Source organism: Anopheles gambiae, chromosome 2 (genome assembly GCF_943734735.2).
Source record: "Anopheles gambiae chromosome 2, idAnoGambNW_F1_1, whole genome shotgun sequence".
NCBI lineage: Eukaryota > Metazoa > Arthropoda > Insecta > Diptera > Culicidae > Anopheles > Anopheles gambiae.
The window spans coordinates 3,310,613-3,327,396 of NC_064601.1; the positions used below are offsets into that span (position 1 = coordinate 3,310,613).

A 16,784-nucleotide genomic window follows, 5' to 3' on the forward strand; every position below is an offset into this window, starting at 1 on the left:
GTACGGATGCTGTGGGGGAAAGTGTGCAGGCCAGAGCGAGACCAGCATATGGTCGCTCCTGTCTGCAGTTTTTCGGAGCATGAAAGAACGGGAACGATGCTGATGGAAAATGCCCACGAACGGAGGAGGGTATGTTCGATAGCATCGAAGTGAAAGTGAAAATCTCTCGAAAGAAGGGATGGCGCTCGTTCGTATGTGTTGGAAACGATACGAAGGCAGGTTTCCAGGCATTATCTTCTATGTTGGTGTTTAAATGGTTTTTAAGGGAACAGATACGAGAGCGATTGAGCGCCATTGATTAATCGTCCAGCGTCCAGCTGGCTCGTTTTCCTCTGGTAGAAATTCCAAATATTTCTCTTTTCCCTACTCAGCATACACGCATTTTTTTATAGATTTAATAGTACGTTAGTCAGTCAATTTGATCGTTGTTAGAAGTTGCTCAGGGGATGGACTCCGGCAAGGAGAAAATCAGATTGATGACCATTAATCTCTAAAGGCACGAGATCAATTCTGTCCAATAAATCGAATCAGTGAATCAATTGTGTTCAAATTCCATTATCAAGAACGCAATTCTAGTAAAATATGATGCCCAAGAGTAATAAGAAAACTTTTCAGGATCTGAACATCATTTCGTTTAGAATGTAATAAGGTCTATAAAAGGATCTACAAAGCTGTGGCTCTCAGTTCTCAGTTTAACACACGTATAGGTCGTCGAATCAAGTCCAAGTTGTCCTCTTTTCGCTTCCTCCTTATCTTTTGTTTGAGCAAAATACTGTTTTGCAACTGTCCTTCATATCTCTTCTGACTCATCGCTAAGCCCCAACTTTGTAGATAAATATGTCCAATCCAATACTGCTGCATTCATTTGTTCCGGAAAAATTGAATTCAATTTGTATGAAACACATGCTAGGATTATATAAAAAAGAGTTTCTAATCAGAAATCTTCTTCGCTACTGACTTGACTGTTCGATTGAGAGAGTTTTGCTCAAAACAAAAACAGAAGCACCATCTACCACCTAACTCATTCATTTAGGAGTGAACGAAAATTCACTTTTCTCACAATTGCGTGTAGAGTCACACATCGTGTGTGTTGTTTTAAAGGTCATGGACATAGTTTTGCCACTTGAAGCAAGTACAAATCATTGACGAATGGAAGCAAATGAACGGTGCGCGATCGAGTCAGCCCCTTGCAGTCTCGGTAAGATCCTCTCCGTTCACTGCTATTGCTCGATGCAATTAGAACCACAACGGTGGTAGTACCTAGAGTCACTCCGCCGTGGTTATGTTTCACCCGCTCCGTTCTACCCCCAAAACCCTTCTGTCCGTCCTCCATCGTACACGGGCGATTGCGTACATTGCGCGTTGACTGGGACGAAAATACCAGACGGAACCAGGCGAGCTCCGGGGACCGCATCGTACCGTACCGGTGCCGTGCCAAGCGTTCCGGCGTGAAAATGAAAAGTGTGAACCAACGCCATCTTTCGTCAGCTCGCGGTCGACGGTCGACGGTTCCTGTGACGTAGCCGGCAAAAGCCGTTTGTGCTGCTAACCCTCCGCGATCGGATTCGACCGGAACGGTGGCCGTGCGTTGGTGCGACGGCACTCTCTCCCGATACCCTTTCCGATTGGAGTAGAGTGTGCAGTGGTAGTGGCGCATTTTTTTGTTATGGCGTGATGTCGAAAGACGCCAAAGGAACCCAAAACGGTCCCAAAACTCGATCTCAGTGTTGAAGGTGTTCGGAGGAGACGGGAGAGAGGCTTGCATCTTGGAAGGGTGAATGTGTCGCAGTGCCTACGGGTCGAGGGAGGGAGGGCCTTCGACGATAAACAACGCGAGGGAGTAGTCCGCCGGAGAAGGTAAGTTAGGCGTTTGATTTGTGAAGTGTTTGGCTAGTTGACGGTGTGCCGGTGTTTTTCTCCCGTTTTCCGAAGCAAGTCGTACATTTGAGTATTTATTTATCGATTCCTCGTTTTGTGAGCGTATGTGTTTCTGTCGAATTGTTGCTTGAAGTTCAGATTTACAGGCAGCTTCTCGAGAGATCGAACGGGACAGACTTCACATCTGGAATTTGGTTATCTATTACTACCAATGTAGCGGTGATTGTGGTCTACACATTCATGAATTCTTGATAGTAAATGCGGTTGACTACACCTTAATCCTCTTCAATTTCGTCATCCATCTTTTGTAATGATTTGACCACATCTTTCGTAATCCCGCAATGACCAATAATGTAACCATCTCGGCAAAAACCTCTCCCCACTTAAACGACATTCTCTACACCTTACAACCTCCTCTCCCCCCCCCCCCCCCCCCTGTGTCGACACAAATTGCCAACACAGTCGATCGCGAAGATTATTTTTATCATGCTCATGTACACCGCGCCACGATCGTTTCGCGTCGATCTGATCGGATCCCGAGACGAGACGCGATCCACGGAGCTGCCGCTGCCCGTGATTCGAGAAGGCGGAGTTCCGTTGTGACAAACCTCCCGGGCTGGCTGCTGGCCTTAGCTGCTGGCGTGCGTGAAAACTCGCCGCATCCAGGCATGCTGGCTCGCTCACGCTACCCAACCCAGATGACGCAGAGACAGATGCCCGCCCGGAGATGATGTACGAGCAGCCAATGAAGGTTTAGCTTCTGGTCTTACTGCTGCTGATGCTGTGTGTGAGTGTTGGGGGGTTTTTTTCCTCTCGTTTGGTAGAAGATACTGTAGGAATCGCGGGAAAACTAACGCCTTTCCCCTAGTCTGTTGAAGGTCTTGTGTGGGTGTAGGAGCGATGCCGATAGGGCATGTGTGTATGAGTTGGAAATTAGCGCTAGCTGCAGTGCATTAGACATTAGTACATTAGACGACATTGTTCCGAATGTTAAGTATCGCGTTAAAACTAGTTACTGCTTCTTGAGCTATTAAACTAAACGTGTGTGATAAGAAAAAAATGTTGGAATACGTTATATTCAAACTATTAGTAAGTGTTGGAAAGGCATTGACGATGTGTTAGTACGTGTACGTAATATATTATACTTAGTCATTACAGTAACATTGACTTATGTGACATTACATGTGCAAAGAACTCTAGTTTTAAATTCCTGAGCATGGATTCTTTATGGAAAATATTCAAAACTCCTAGTTCAGTCATGTTTGGCCGCTTAATGCCGCTTATTTGATAACACATTTGAAGTAACTCTCCAGTAACTCTCCAGCTATCGAACCATACCCGTCGCAAGCGCAAACATCCGGCGCTGCTTATTTGCACGCGATCTTTCATTTAAACAGTGCAACGTGTGTACCTTCCAGACCCAAAAAAAAACCGTTAACTTCCAAACAGCGACAACCGAAAAACGAAAGAAAGCTCTCAGAATTCCGAAGAAAGTCGCTGTGAATTTGTAACCAGCCGTGTGCCATTAGCCGTCCCGGGGCTCGCATGTTTGATGCAAACAGTCGATAGGGCTACCGGGTTGAAGTTGTATTGAAACTGTTTCCGTGTAGTGGTATCTAATCTTATCTCTCCCCAGTACATCGGAACGCAAGCCGGCTGCGGCCGGGACCGGATAACGAATGGTCTGAATTTCAGTTCATCACCGGTAGCCCATCGTAGTGGAGTGCTTCAAGAGTGGCCGTGGTTTCGTGTGCTTGTTTCTGAAAGTTGCAACATAAAAGGAAGCTTGCAAAATGTTCAAATACATCGCAGCTGTGGCATTAGTGCTGGCTATCAGTGCCGGAAATGCGTCCGCATGTAAGTGGGTTGCTTGAAAATGGGGTTAGCTTGGGGCGGAAAATGTGTTGACACGTTCTGGGTGTGACCGGAAAGCAAACAGCGTTTCGCTGTCTGTGTGCGTTGTAAATACTGAAGAAAGATTGTGCTGGCTACAAGTGACTAAACGGGACGTTTTTGAAAGCAATAATTCTTAAGTGCGAGCAAGAGAATAAGCACAGTTTATCGTTAATCTGTTACGTAAAATTGAAATCCTACTTGGTTATCCAGTTTTCGGCACTTACATTCAGATATTGTTACTCAATGTGCTCGATGTGCTTGACTTTCGCTAGCAGGCGTTTATCTTATCTTGATCCCATCGTCGTCAGGTTAAGGAATGCAAACGCATACTAACGCACAGCTTTTTCTTCCCATCTTTCCGTTCGTTGTTCCGTGCTGCACCTTTGACCGTGCTCGTCGCCTGTAGTTTGGTGTTTCACGTGCACCACCTTCAACAGTACCAACTGTCTGGTTCCGGACCAGAACGTCCTGCTCTCGGAATGTCCTCCCTCGCCGGACGTGACTGCCGTCACCTGCTACACGCGTATTGTGGGTAAGTAGTGGAAGCGATTGTTTGCAGGAAGTTGAAATAAAACCTCCAATGCATCTCACCAATCTCTCTCATATTCCCCCAACAACAAACACAGGCCAAGAAGTGGAGCGTGGATGTGCAACCACTCTGGCCCCGGCCGAGCGTGATAACTGTGCGCTCCTGAACAACTGCCAACTCTGCTCGAATGACAACGGCACTGCCTGCAACGGAAATCTGTTCCCGCACGGACGTCTGCACTGCCACCAGTGCGAAGGAATCACCAACAGCACCTGTGGGGAAGAGATCCAAACGGAGCCGACGCCCTGTCTGCGCTTTGTGGCCGACGATCAGTGCGTTGTGCGGGTGCGGGAAAATAACGTTCAGCGCGGCTGCCTGTCCGAACACGAGTCCTGCCTGAACAGTCGCGAGTGTCATGTGTGCGCCGGCAATGGATGCAACTTCCGGCATTTCGAATACAACGCGGCCGGCAGTGTGGTCGCCCAGATGTCGCTGCTCGTTGGAGCCATCCTGCTGAGTGCCTTCGTTACCAATAGTATGTAAGAAATGCGGTACCCACGCCGTTTGCGTACGTTTCGAAACATGTTGTGTAGTTTGTAGCGCACGGAGAGAGGGAGAGAGTTTGTAGCGAAAGCACAGCAACTATAAGTATTCACTTGGTGACAATTTGAATAAAGATATGCTAAGAATAAAAAAGAACGCGGCGATGAATACAATGTTGTGAGCTGAAAGAAACTGGCAATTACACAAAGTTATCCATGAACATGTGTTTACATCTCGTCGCTAAACGGTCACTTTGAAAGAAACACACTGCCCCTCAGTTAGCGCTTTTAGCGGACAGTAGCACAACTACAGGCGCTGTCAAACCGATGCGGTTTCATGCGAAAGTGTCCATGCAGCAAAAATCGACGTGCTTTCTCGCTCAGGCAGATGTGATTGTAGCGGCGCGCAAGAGCGAGAAGTATCGCTGGTCCAATGATTCATTTGTTTACAAAACAGCGCGCAACAGAGTTTGGTTTGTGAATTTCTACAATTTACCGAAAGTTTCCGTAATATTCCACCATGGCGAAGCCGGGAGAACGGGCCCTGCAAGCCATCAAGGAGCAAAGTAAAGCGGTCACAGTATTTAAAACACCCATCGTACCCAAGGCCAAAGCAAAGGACAAAATCATCCTCACGGAGGAGGAATACCTACAGGTGCGGAGCGATTGTAATTTTCCGGGATGAAAGTCCTCTAACTTGTTCTTTCTCTTCTGTTTGCAGGAAATGGGCAAAATCATTCAGCGGGACTTTTTTCCCGACTTGCAGAAACTGAAGGCACAGAACGAATATCTGGACGCGCTGGCTAGCAATGATGTTTGCAAATTGAGGCAGATTTTTTCCAAGTACAGTTCCAAAAGACCAAACTCATCCCGTTTAGGTAATTGTCGCAGTTCCCGCTGCGGGTATCTCACTGTTTGTTACATATATTAATCTTTCGTCTTGGTTTGCAGCTAGTCCCGCCACGTTCGAGACACCACTACCGGAAGCGACACCAGCCAGCGAAGCGCCACCATCGATCCGGTCGACCTCCAGCGTTGGTTCGAACAAATCGACCAAAACGCTCGGAGACAAGCACTCGTTGGACAGCTTCCTGCAGACGTACACCAGCGAGGACAATGACAGCTTCCAGGAGATCATCGAAACGGCCGACCGGAAGCTGCGTCAAAAGTTTGCCGTGCTGTACCAAGCCGAAGGTACGACCGCCATCGAGATGGGCAAGTGCCTAGCCCTGCCGAGCATCGAGCAGCAGTTTAACCAGCAAGAGCGACCCAAGCAGCTCGATATGTGGCGGTACACGAACAAAAACTACATCATGTACACCCCGGACGGTGTGGAGCTGACCAAGGAGGAGCAGCTGGAAATGGCAAAGCGGAAGCAGGAAATCAACCACAACAGCACGCGCCTCCATCACAATCCGTTCAACGAGCAAGACAGCCGGCAGGCGATCGTGGAGGCGGCCAAAACGCAGGCCAAACATCTGCCGGAGAAAATCGGCGTGGACGGTCGGGTGGTGGATCAGTCCCTGGGCGAATCGCCACAGGTGCGGGGCTTCGGGTTCGTGAAGAGTCCCTCCCCCTGCCCGGGCGTTACGGACAGTCCGCTGTTTACGTGGGGTGAGATCGAAGGCACTCCGTTCCGGTTGGACGGCGGAGACACACCGCTCCATCCGTCGGCCGGTGGACCGTCGTTCCGTATCATGGAAACGTCGAAGCGCGAAAATTTGGCCCTACAGCTGGCGGAAAAGGCGGCCGAGCAGTCGCGGGAGAAGAAAGCGAAGGCGATCGAAGCGGCACGGCGCAACATTGCGTCACCGCTGGTGCGCAGCTCGTTCGATCGGTTGGCCAGCATGTCACCGGCCGCCCGTCGGTTGGCTACCAACAAGCTCGGCTTTCTGGCCACACCTAGCCCGCTCGCATCGCCCGCCAGCTCGTGTGGATTGAAAACACCCGTAATGGTAAGTGGAAATGGTCGGCGTAGTGGTGGTGGTGGTAGTAGTGTTGGTAGTAAAGCTAAGCCACGCCATGTTACACCTTCTCCGAGACCGATGGTAAGAAGGAAGACACCTCTGGTGGGAGCGACCGGATCTTCGAAGGCTACATCAACGGATCTGACAGACGACCTGCTGGATATTCCGAGCGGCGGCAAGCGTCAGAAGGCTGCCGATTTCTTTTGAGGCATTGAAGTGATCGAGTACCGATCTAGAAAATATAACAGACTTTTACAATGTAGCCAACGGTGGCAATTGCTTGAAAAAGGGGTCTCGATTTACATCCGAATTAACTGTTGTGCAAAATTGGGGTATTTGGCGAGGCCAACGTGGATGGAAAATGGTCAAGGCCTATTACTAACAGCAGTTGTATACGGCTAGGGAATGTTGGCTAGCAACCAACTATTTGCTACATTGAGACCACGGTCACATGAACAAATAAGGCTAGTTAACGACTGGCGGACGAAGAGACTAGACGAAAAGCAGAAAACAGTGAGTAAGATTTAGATAGTATTTGATTAGGGTTTTATTTCCTGTTTTCATACACATGAACTGCACTTTTGAAGTTCTGTACACGGTCACTTACTTTATTTCTAAGGAACACACTAACACAACTCCATCTAACACGAAAGGGCGCTAATTGTACGACATTTTCTATTCGACCCATACCGGCACTACATCCGCTAAATGCTACATTTAAGAGTAAACTAACGCACCATGCGTTATGTTTTCATGAGATCCAGCAGCAGACGCTCGATCGCCACTTCACCGACCGTTTTGCGAAACAGCATCTCCTGCAGTACCTTCGCATTGGCCGCCGCCTTAATGGCCGGCAGAAGTAGCAGCAGATGGCCCAACCTGACGCCGCCACACTTTTCGTGCAGCAGTGCAACGGTTTGGTCTTGAAGCAGCAAAACCTCGTGCGCAGCGTATAGGCGGGGTTGATCCGGTCGGAACAGTACCAGCGCTTTCAGGCAGGCCGCCTCGCGATAGTCCACCCGTGCGATGCCGAACTGCTGGATGGCGCTCTGCAGCTTCACGGCCTGTGGATTCCGCGCAATGAATTCTAGGGATGAAATTCAACAATGGACAAAACAATCGCATTAGATTTGAAAGTGACGCAAGTGCGACAAGCTGCCCTACCATTGTCGATCGGCAATCCCCACTGTGCGGCAGTGATAACGAACAGTTCGGCCCATGCCTCCTCTAGCAGCAGCTTTTGATCGTTGGCGGGCAGCTGCAGGAACGAGGGCACCGTTTTCGCCCACTTCACTGCCAGAAACAGCAGCTTGGCGGCAGACTCTAGCAGCATGTCCGTTTCGCTCTTGACGGCGTGCATCGAACCGGTGATACTGCCTGGTTGGCCAAACAATACCGAATGATGGTACTGCTGTTGCTGCTGCTGCTGCTGCTGCTGCTGGCCACTCGAGCCACGGGGAGGACTTTCCTCACCCGTGCTGCTGACTTCGTTCTCCTTCGCCGAGCTGAGACTTAGGATCGAACTGATCGAGTGGATTGGTGGCGGTGCCGGAAGAACCAGCGAGTCTCCCGTGATGCTGTTGAACATGGATTCCGTGATCGTGGTGGCCATCTGGCTTCCCTCGCTCACCAGGTTCGCTTTAGAGACCGCCGTCGAAGCTGGCAGAGGCACTGGCACTTGCACCAGTCCCGAACCCGGCGCTAAGCCCGTGGACGTGGGTTGAAAAGCCGTCGGAGAAGTCCTCCGTGTCGTGGCTGGTGCCGGTGGTGGTGGTGGTGGTATTGGCGGTGGAAAGTGATCAAAGCTGGTGGAGTTGGCCGCGGCAGCTGCGAGTGACTGGGCGTATGGCGAAAGAAAACGGCCCGGATCGGCGATGGGCGCAAATGGTCCGGAAGCCGCTGCCGCTGTGATATGCAGTGGAAGTGGGAAGAATAGGTTGGCCTGGGGCAGGGCGGCGAAGGACGTCCGGGCTGCGTAGTAATCGCCATGTGCGGAGAGACCACTTACGGTCGCAGTCAGCGGAGTACAGTTCCGGGGTGCTCGCTCATGTTGGACGGCTGACGGAAGGGGAAAAGGGGGGAAAACCAGGGAAACAGAGCAGAAGAAATTCGATGTATAAGTTAAACGCTATCCGGACTGGGGGAACACTCAACGCTGGAGAAAGCTACAACCGTGACAGCCGGTCCGGTTCCCATGATGCTGATTATTATGTCGCGAAGAAACACACATACAAACACCACCCGACAACACCACCGGGTCGTGTCCACCATTGTGTTACCCCAGTTTACTGATGCACGATTAAAGGGGAACGGTTTTGGGTGCAGAAAGATTGAAAAAAAAGGAACTCCAGCAATGGTCAACTGTTCCGAATGATTGAAGTTGACCAGCAATCAACTTCTCGGCTTGGCCGGAAGTATCCTTATCAACCATAGAAGGATTTGGTTAGTAAACTATTCGAACATAGAACATTTCTACGGAAGACTCCCTAAGGAATCTGGCAAATACCTCTTTTAAACATGTTTCTGAAGAAATGGGATGTTTCAAACGCACCGAAAACGCATCCTCTTATCGTACCATCTTTAGGCTGCACTTATGGTAAATTTTCCAACACCTTCAACTTCCCGCCATCAGATTGGAACAGCTCGAATTAAACAAACATTTTCTTTGGGCACTTTCCCCCTTCCGGACCTACTCCATTCCGGAGCAATAATGGCCCGTCATTACGAGGCTCTAGTGCTGGTCTGTTATCACAGGAGGAGCATCGGGAATGAAAACAAAACCAAATTTTTATGATGTGAAGCAACCAACTGGCCAAACATCGACGGATATCGGATCTAGCTTTAGCTGTAAGTTGGATGCTTTCACCCTCCGGCCCTTCTCCGAAAATGCAGGGAATGGAAGCATTTTCGTTTGGTTGAAAATTTGAATTCCTGCCTGTGATGGTGTGAAGAGGGATCGAACGCATTGTCACGTCCTCGGGCACGGGAAGAGCAAGGACTCCGTCGAGGGGAGACGGTTGTTTTGTGTTTCTGTGTCAACATACGGTAGGCAGCGGGTGAAAGTGTCGCTCGAAAGAACTGCACTTAGGAGAAAGAACAGGTAGGGGAATGGATCCCGATACCAATGTAGCTGTGGTGTTAATTGCTCTTAGCGGTCGATTTATAAACGGAAACTAAAGACATACTTAGGATATGTAGGCTATAAGCTAAATCAAACACATTCAAAGTATGAAATCCAGCAAGGAATTTAGGAAGAGCTGAAGTTTGAAGTTTTATTAGAACATTTGCATAATATTTTTCAAAATAATGGACACATGAACATAAAAATCAACATTTCACAGATTCAATCAAGAATCTACGAAGTAAACTCAAAAATGGCGTTAGCACGAAAAGATCGTCCAGGACAGAAGAGGGGAGGATCTCTTGCGTTTCCTTGCGTGAGAGGAAAAAACCCGTAATCGATCGTGGTCCTTCGCCCGGGACTGTATTGTGCGACCCGAGGGCCACATCAGCGGCAGATTGTTGATTTAGCAATTAGAAGAGTGTTTTTGGGAGCAAATATTTTCACAATCCGGGCGAAGTAGGGCGCCCGTTCGTTCGACGCAAGTGTCAATCACAGACATGCCAGGGCCCGTGAGGACAGTGAACTTGCCAGGATCGAAAAGCTGACCCCGCTCATGGACCACCTTCCGAAGGTTCGAAGGAAGCGGAAGAGCAAATCCTACCACGTGATGCGTTTTGTGCGGTCGAGTGGTAAACACATCTTTTCAATCGCAGCAAACATTGGGAAGGGTCAGATGTCACCAGAGCAAAGGAGGGAGAGAGAGAGAGCGAGTAAGAAAGTTGGTATCAGGGGTGCGATGTGGAACATGGTGGCGCTAATTGCGACCAGGCATGTGAGAACGGATACGGTTCAAGTGGCGATACGACAAGTGTTTGATTTCCGGGGTTCGTCTCTTATCCTCGTGGCGCTGTGTCTGTGTTTACATGTGGGTTTGTGTGTGTGTAACTTACCTTCTCGGCGCATGTTGGCCTGCAGACACTTGGCAAATCGGCACGCCTGGCATTGGTTGCGTCGCGAAACGTCCACCACACACTTGCCGCCCTCTTTGCACACGTACTCGAGATTTCTGTGCGGAAGTGCGAAAACATTTGTAACGATGATGATTTGCTGTACATGAAAACACTGAGAAACTGTTTCTTCCATCTTCTCAGCACTTTCTTACCTGCGGATGCTGCGCTTGAAGAAACCACGGCAACCATCGCAAGACGGCACACCGTAGTGTTTGCCCGAGGCCCGATCGCCGCAAACCTTGCACAGAGCACCGGGCCCACCGGTTGACACCTTGCCACCGCCTGCTCCGCCACCACCGGCGATGTTGTCATTCATGGAGATGACACACTGGCTGGCGGGAGTAGCCTGAACGAGGGATGGAAAACATGGCTATCAGTACAACATGGATCGTAAAAAGGTAAGAGGAACATCTGGTAAGGACCCACAAATGGAATGTCGGAATCTTCAAGTAATGTTCGGGGTTGGAGTTGTTAAGATTTAGTATAGTACAACGGTAGAAGTACGAAACTCGCGATTCAAATAGGAATTCATGTTCTCAATAAGTGTCTAGTGATATTTTTATTTAAATGATATCTCCAATGTCCAGTGTCCGAAGCCTCCAATGTCGGATAAACCTGTTCATTTGGTGCCATATTTTCCGTACGATCGTACGTACCTGATTACGATCCTTTCGCGCCTTAATTGCCCGATAGGCATTGGTCATTAGAAACCGAACCGTAGATACAGGATATCGAATCACAAAATGCCATCACATTAGCGTTCGCTTAATGACTCGCTCGTGCTCTATTTAACCTCCGGGGCTCGATTGTTTTGGGTACGAAAATAGATACACAGATAAAGATTGCTCCAAAAAAGCGCACCAAACCGAATCAAATGCCAGCTGTTAAACGTCACGCCAGAATAGGAACAACATTGAATAAGTACCCTCGAGTAACCACCACCACCACCACACATGTGCCGCATTATCCCTTTCATCGAAAAAAGGATACAACAAACAAACACATACACGCCCTAGACGGGGATTGGGCCTGATGCCGTCATTAACAGTAGCTGGCAGCGGTGACAAAACAAAAATGCATAAACCTTCTCCAACAACCCCTCGTGTAAATTGGACAGGTTTCAATAATAACGCATAAGGATACATACATTGACGAAACGTCGACTTCCGTGACGCGAGAGAGAGAGAGAGAGAGAGAGAGAAGGAGATATGTCGATAGCGGTTCGATCTGGCCCGATTGAAAGGGCAAAAAGGGGGAAAAAGCAAAAAACTTTGGAGGGAAAGGCGGAAAATCACTTCAAATGCAATAATAATGAAGCGTGTGTAAATCGACGGCGGCAGCACGTGACTCATGAGAACTGAGGAACTTCTGCGGAAGTTCGGAGCAGCAACACATGTGTGTGTGTGTGTGTGTGTGTGTGTGTGTGTGTGTGTGTGTGTGTGCATCGAGCAAGCAAAAACGGCATTCTTCCGTCAGTGTGTGAAGCAATGTGTCGCCTAGGACGATGATGGATGGGGAAAAGGAGTTTAAAAAAGTTTAGTTTCGAAACAAGGATTCACGTCGGAGACGAGAAAGTCATTTTCCATGGGTAAAGTTTTTTGAAGCAAAGATTTTCCCTTTTTTTGTTGCCCAAAACAACGATGTGCGGGCGGGTTCCACTGCATTATTGAACAGTGCTACCTTCTGGCCACTGGCGGCAAAGATATTAATTTCCCATCATTGCATACTGGCGCGAGGAGCCTGGGTTGCGCAGGACACGGGTAGCACACAGGTGTACCGGAAATCGAGACACGAGCCACAATTATAATTACCGACCGGAGCCAACCGAAGCTCAGTTCGCTTCCGAGGGAAAACAATACAACAGATGACGCGTGCAGCAAATTATGCGGTAAACGGTTTGACTTTTCACTTTGCCCCCAGTCCGCCTGGAAAAGTGCCGCGCCGGTGAAATGTCAAGTGGTAGGGGTGTCTCTCGTCGGCTCAGGCACCCCTGCTGGAGGGGTATTGGAAGAATTGGGCGGTGTGTGTGTGTGTGTGTGTGTAATAAGGTAGTTTTTATCGGTGGCATTTCCTGTGAGACGCATTAGGAGAGGAGTGATATGAAAATTAATATTTTTTCCAATGAAAAACATATTGTGATTGTTGCGGTTTTTAGCAAATTGGGGAATGGAGTTTTTGTTCGCAAAAGGGAGATATTGAAGGAACAGGGAAAAATCAATTGAAAAATCAATTACAGCCACAAGATCGTTATGGTTTGTTGGATAATTTCTCCTTCAAATTTTGATTGATCGGATCTGTGTTGGTAAAATGATATTTAAAACCAAAAAAACTGATCAAATTAAAAACTCTGCGTGGAATCCTAGAGACTATGCAGTAACGTTTTTGAAATATGCTTAAAAAATAATATGTAGCTATCTGTAGGACTATAAATTGCGTTGCAAAAATTTAAATAATTTTTTTTATCTACAAATTGAGACAGAAAAGAGCTAATTTCTATGAGGGCATGCTGGTCGACTTTTTAACAATTTCATGATTTACTAGTATTTATTAAGTCAACAAAGCTAATTACTTGTAAAAAGGTGTGACCCACCCGAACGAACTACGTCTGGATTTTACAGTAGGTGGGTCTTCCATCATCAGCTTACAAGCATTGATTGAGCATTGATGTAACAACTACTTTCAACAATATTCCAGATGAAAAAGAGGGGAAAATGTCCTCTGTATTATACAGTGACTTCAAGGGACAAGTGAATCTTCAAGGGACCGTCAACTTAGAGAGATATTCATGTTGAGGAAAACAAATGAAGTTGTTGCTATGAAGTTTCCAAGAAACCACCGAAAAAAACTGACATCCTTGTCTTCTTCTTGTGGCACAACAACCGCGGCCGGTCAAGGCCTGCCTGTACCCACTAGTGAAGTGGGCTTGGCTTTAGGGTGCCAAATCGCATGTGCATCTTAGAGAATGTTCACCTTAGAGAGATCTTCATCTTTAAGAGACATATAATGCGGGATCGAAATTCATCTTAAAGAAACAAATAATCTTGCAGAGACTACATCTTAGAGAGATTTCACTGTATTAAGATCAGCGCTGTCAACGGCTGGGATGTGACACATTTTATGTCCAGCCTTGCAGGCCGAAGCCTCTTCTTCTGCTCATTTGGCACAATAACCCTAGTTAGAGAGTCAGAGGCCAGTCATCAAAGCTAATTTTGAATTTGACTGTCTTTGACTGTTTGTTTTACCCATAACAGGATAGCCAATTCTGCGGAATCTGAATGGGATTTGGTTAGTTCGTATGGCGTGACGTTTGTACTATGCGACCGGCACACACAGAACATCATTAGATAGTGAAAATTAAATTCAATTAATTTGAGGTAATATCGAAATTGGTAATTGTCATATTGATTTGCCCTGTATATTGGCGTGGTTGTTATTCTAATTTAAATTTCACCACCACAACAATAACTTTGGTTCATAAACACTGTATATTAAGCCCGGAGTATCTTCACAATAGGGTTGCAACAATGAAGCTGCACTGTAACTAATCCATCCTTTGAATCCCCTTGCCCAAGCCTTTTACATCTACACCGGCGGAGCACGGCATGAGTCGATAAGTTTGTCGACAACAATAATGGTTTAACAAAAAAAGCTGATTAATCATTTATTGACTATCGATAGCATGGGCAGAGCGTTGTCCCAACATAATTGACGTCAACGTAAATCCATTGATTCGGCTATTGAAACACGTCGATGGATGATGACACCTTTTGACACTCAGCAAAAGGTGTGGATGGGTTGGCGAAAGTTGAAATTTGCATTTTATCAAATCATCGAGAAACGGAACAGCTGGTCGCCGTTGGGACTTTGGGAGGAGCATAATGATTTAGAAGGATCACAGGATGAGCATACACAGTAGTGTATGAACCAATCGTTTTAAGTATTTGTGTTTGCTTAAATTTCCTAAAAATCCTCTCAAAAACAGCAAACAGAGCTTGAAGACGATCAAAATTTCTGTGTTAAACAGAGCCTGTTTAGAGCATATGAATTTGAAGATTCAAATTGAATACAGATTGTTCAATTAATGGTGGTTGGAACCAAGCGAAATTCTTTATAAGTATGAGTTTATTTTGATGTATTGCTTCACAATTTAGAAATATTGTGTGTTGTAGAAATTTAACCCAGTAAGTTCACAACGAATTCCTGTTTTATCATTCCATTTGACCGCTACATGTATGGAAACTAAAAAGCAACTTACTGCAAATGCCAACTAATTCGCCTTGGGTAAAATATCCTTGCAACACCGTCGGAATTGTCCGGGTGATGTGATGTTGTATTAAGCACTAGTCATAACCCACTTAAGCACATCAAACCAACGCACACACTCACATACACTATCACAAGATGAACCCGTTCCGGAATGTCCTGACAAGTGTTTCAATCGTCCAGATCACACCACTATTGCTTGCTTGCCGTTCCGATTGACGTTCCGGTTGCAATTGATGCTCGAGCGCATGTTGGACGGCTTGTCGAGCCGTCGAGTTTTGAGGTTTGACCTCCGACCAGACGATCCCTCGGTCTCCTGGCTGTGATCGGGATCTCCGTCCCACAACCGCCACCCCAGCTCAGCTGCTCTCAGCCCAACAACCCCACCCATCAGATGGTGATGGTGGCTAGGAGCCATTTGCAAAAGTAGGTGTGGTTTCGAACCGACCATATCGAGCCACACAGCGCGCATGACTCCTGCCTGTCGATGGTGGCTGGTTAGTGGCGAGGGACGACATGGCTTGGTGGTGGCTGACTTTATGCCCGGGTTCGATTTGTTTGTTGGCCAGGATCCACACCAAACGGGGGAAGGTCAAAGCACAAAGGACAACGCGTACACACAGCCAGGACAGCCAGGTCAGAGGAGGGGAGTTGTGCTGCTGCTTACAAAAGGACACCGATTGCTCTGCCAAACACGGAACCGAGGACACGATGATGCGACCGCCGGGATCGTCCGCTCAATGGGCCGCACGTGTGGCTCCTCCCATGGCATCCCTTGATGGCAACGGCCTGATGGGTCGGTAAGGTGTGCGGACGTGCGCTTTCCGGTGGTAGCTCCCTTTTGCATAATTTACCGTGCACACACAGAAAGCTTTCATGTCCTTCTTTCCTGGACCAAAGTGGGGCGCCATGTTGTGGTGTGTTTCGGTGGGCCACGGTGGGATTGTATTGTTTAGCGATTGGCAACCATTGAGTGGAGGGAAAAGCGCGATTGTTTGGCCTTTTCACGAAAAAGTACTGCAAAGGAACCTTTAAAAAAGACGACTATAGTGTCCTTAAAGTAAAACGCCGATTCAAGTATTCATTTTGAGTGTACTAAGATACTTTCATGGAACGTTTATGATTGTTGGCATTTTGTGAAAGCCTCAACTGGTATCTATGTAACTGTTAGATATGAAATTTAGCTCTTAATTGCTCAAAATACCCAGCGAAGAAAAGCCTATTGGGTTTGTGTATTTTATATAAAAGGAATATGATGGATTTTGATGAAAGACAATAAGAGGATTAGGAGCAGCTCCACTTAGTCACATAATAGTGAATTTGATACAGGTGTTTTTCTTCTACTATTTGGCGTAACGTCCTACATGGACATGCCGCCGGCCTATAGAGGCTTTCGAGAAGTTATTCACTACCACGCCGCAGCCGAATGGGATAGTCAGTTCCTGATATGGGGGGACGGTCCATTGTAGGCTTGAACCCATGACCCCATATGACGGGAATTTTATTCAGTCGATCGAGTTGACGATTGTACCACGGGACAGCAACTACATACAAAAGTGATACAAACGTTTTTAAAGAGTAAACCCCAATAACAAGCACAAAACATGTAGGGCGGGTAAATCCTTACTGACACGG

The 16,784-nt window shown here is 47.5% G+C and overlaps 3 protein-coding genes across 3 annotated transcripts in view; 2 read left to right on the forward strand and 1 right to left on the reverse strand.

Moving 5' to 3' along the window:
• The window catches only part of LOC5667527 (uncharacterized), a 123,672-nt gene extending 118,670 nt beyond the window's left edge, over nt 1–5,002 (forward strand). Inside the window, exons 2-4 of the mRNA XM_001689307.2 lie at nt 3,647–3,735; nt 4,181–4,306; nt 4,401–5,002. Coding sequence (XP_001689359.2) covers nt 3,672–3,735; nt 4,181–4,306; nt 4,401–4,846 — 636 coding nt within the window. The 5' untranslated portion in view covers nt 3,647–3,671 and the 3' untranslated portion in view covers nt 4,847–5,002. The remainder of the gene's footprint in view (nt 1–3,646; nt 3,736–4,180; nt 4,307–4,400) is intronic.
• Nucleotides 5,003–5,226: 224 nt separating this feature from the next.
• LOC1281832 (splicing factor ESS-2 homolog) lies at nt 5,227–7,074 on the forward strand. Its single transcript, XM_321797.5, has 3 exons — nt 5,227–5,500; nt 5,567–5,723; nt 5,797–7,074. Exons 1-3 carry the CDS (start codon nt 5,366–5,368, stop codon nt 7,017–7,019), a joined length of 1,515 nt encoding a protein of 504 aa, XP_321797.5. The 5' UTR covers nt 5,227–5,365; the 3' UTR covers nt 7,020–7,074.
• A 277-nt stretch (nt 7,075–7,351) lies between these two features.
• Nucleotides 7,352–15,466, reverse strand: LOC1281831 (nuclear receptor subfamily 2 group E member 1). Its single transcript, XM_061644572.1, has 5 exons — nt 15,142–15,466; nt 11,039–11,232; nt 10,827–10,942; nt 7,977–8,870; nt 7,352–7,899 (listed from the first exon to the last, which is right to left on the reverse strand). Exons 2-5 carry the CDS (start codon nt 11,200–11,202, stop codon nt 7,556–7,558), a joined length of 1,518 nt encoding a protein of 505 aa, XP_061500556.1. The 5' UTR covers nt 11,203–11,232; nt 15,142–15,466; the 3' UTR covers nt 7,352–7,555.
• Between the last annotated feature and the right edge of the window lie 1,318 nt (nt 15,467–16,784).

Excerpts from the sequence above, each read along its gene's own strand:
- LOC1281832 (XM_321797.5), top strand. The coding sequence starts at position 5,366 with ATGGCGAAGCCGGGAGAACGGGCCCTGCAAGCCATCAAGGAGCAAAGT. Across the intron at positions 5,501-5,566 it reads CGGAGGAGGAATACCTACAG|GAAATGGGCAAAATCATTCA; the intron begins GTGCGGAGCGAT and ends TTCTGTTTGCAG. Across the intron at positions 5,724-5,796 it reads ACCAAACTCATCCCGTTTAG|CTAGTCCCGCCACGTTCGAG; the intron begins GTAATTGTCGCA and ends CTTGGTTTGCAG.
- LOC1281831 (XM_061644572.1), bottom strand. The coding sequence starts at position 11,202 with ATGAATGACAACATCGCCGGTGGTGGCGGAGCAGGCGGTGGCAAGGTG. Across the intron at positions 8,871-10,826 it reads GGCCAACATGCGCCGAGAAG|CCGTCCAACATGAGCGAGCA; the intron begins GTAAGTTACACA and ends CCCTTCCGTCAG. Across the intron at positions 7,900-7,976 it reads GGGATTGCCGATCGACAATG|AATTCATTGCGCGGAATCCA; the intron begins GTAGGGCAGCTT and ends TTTCATCCCTAG.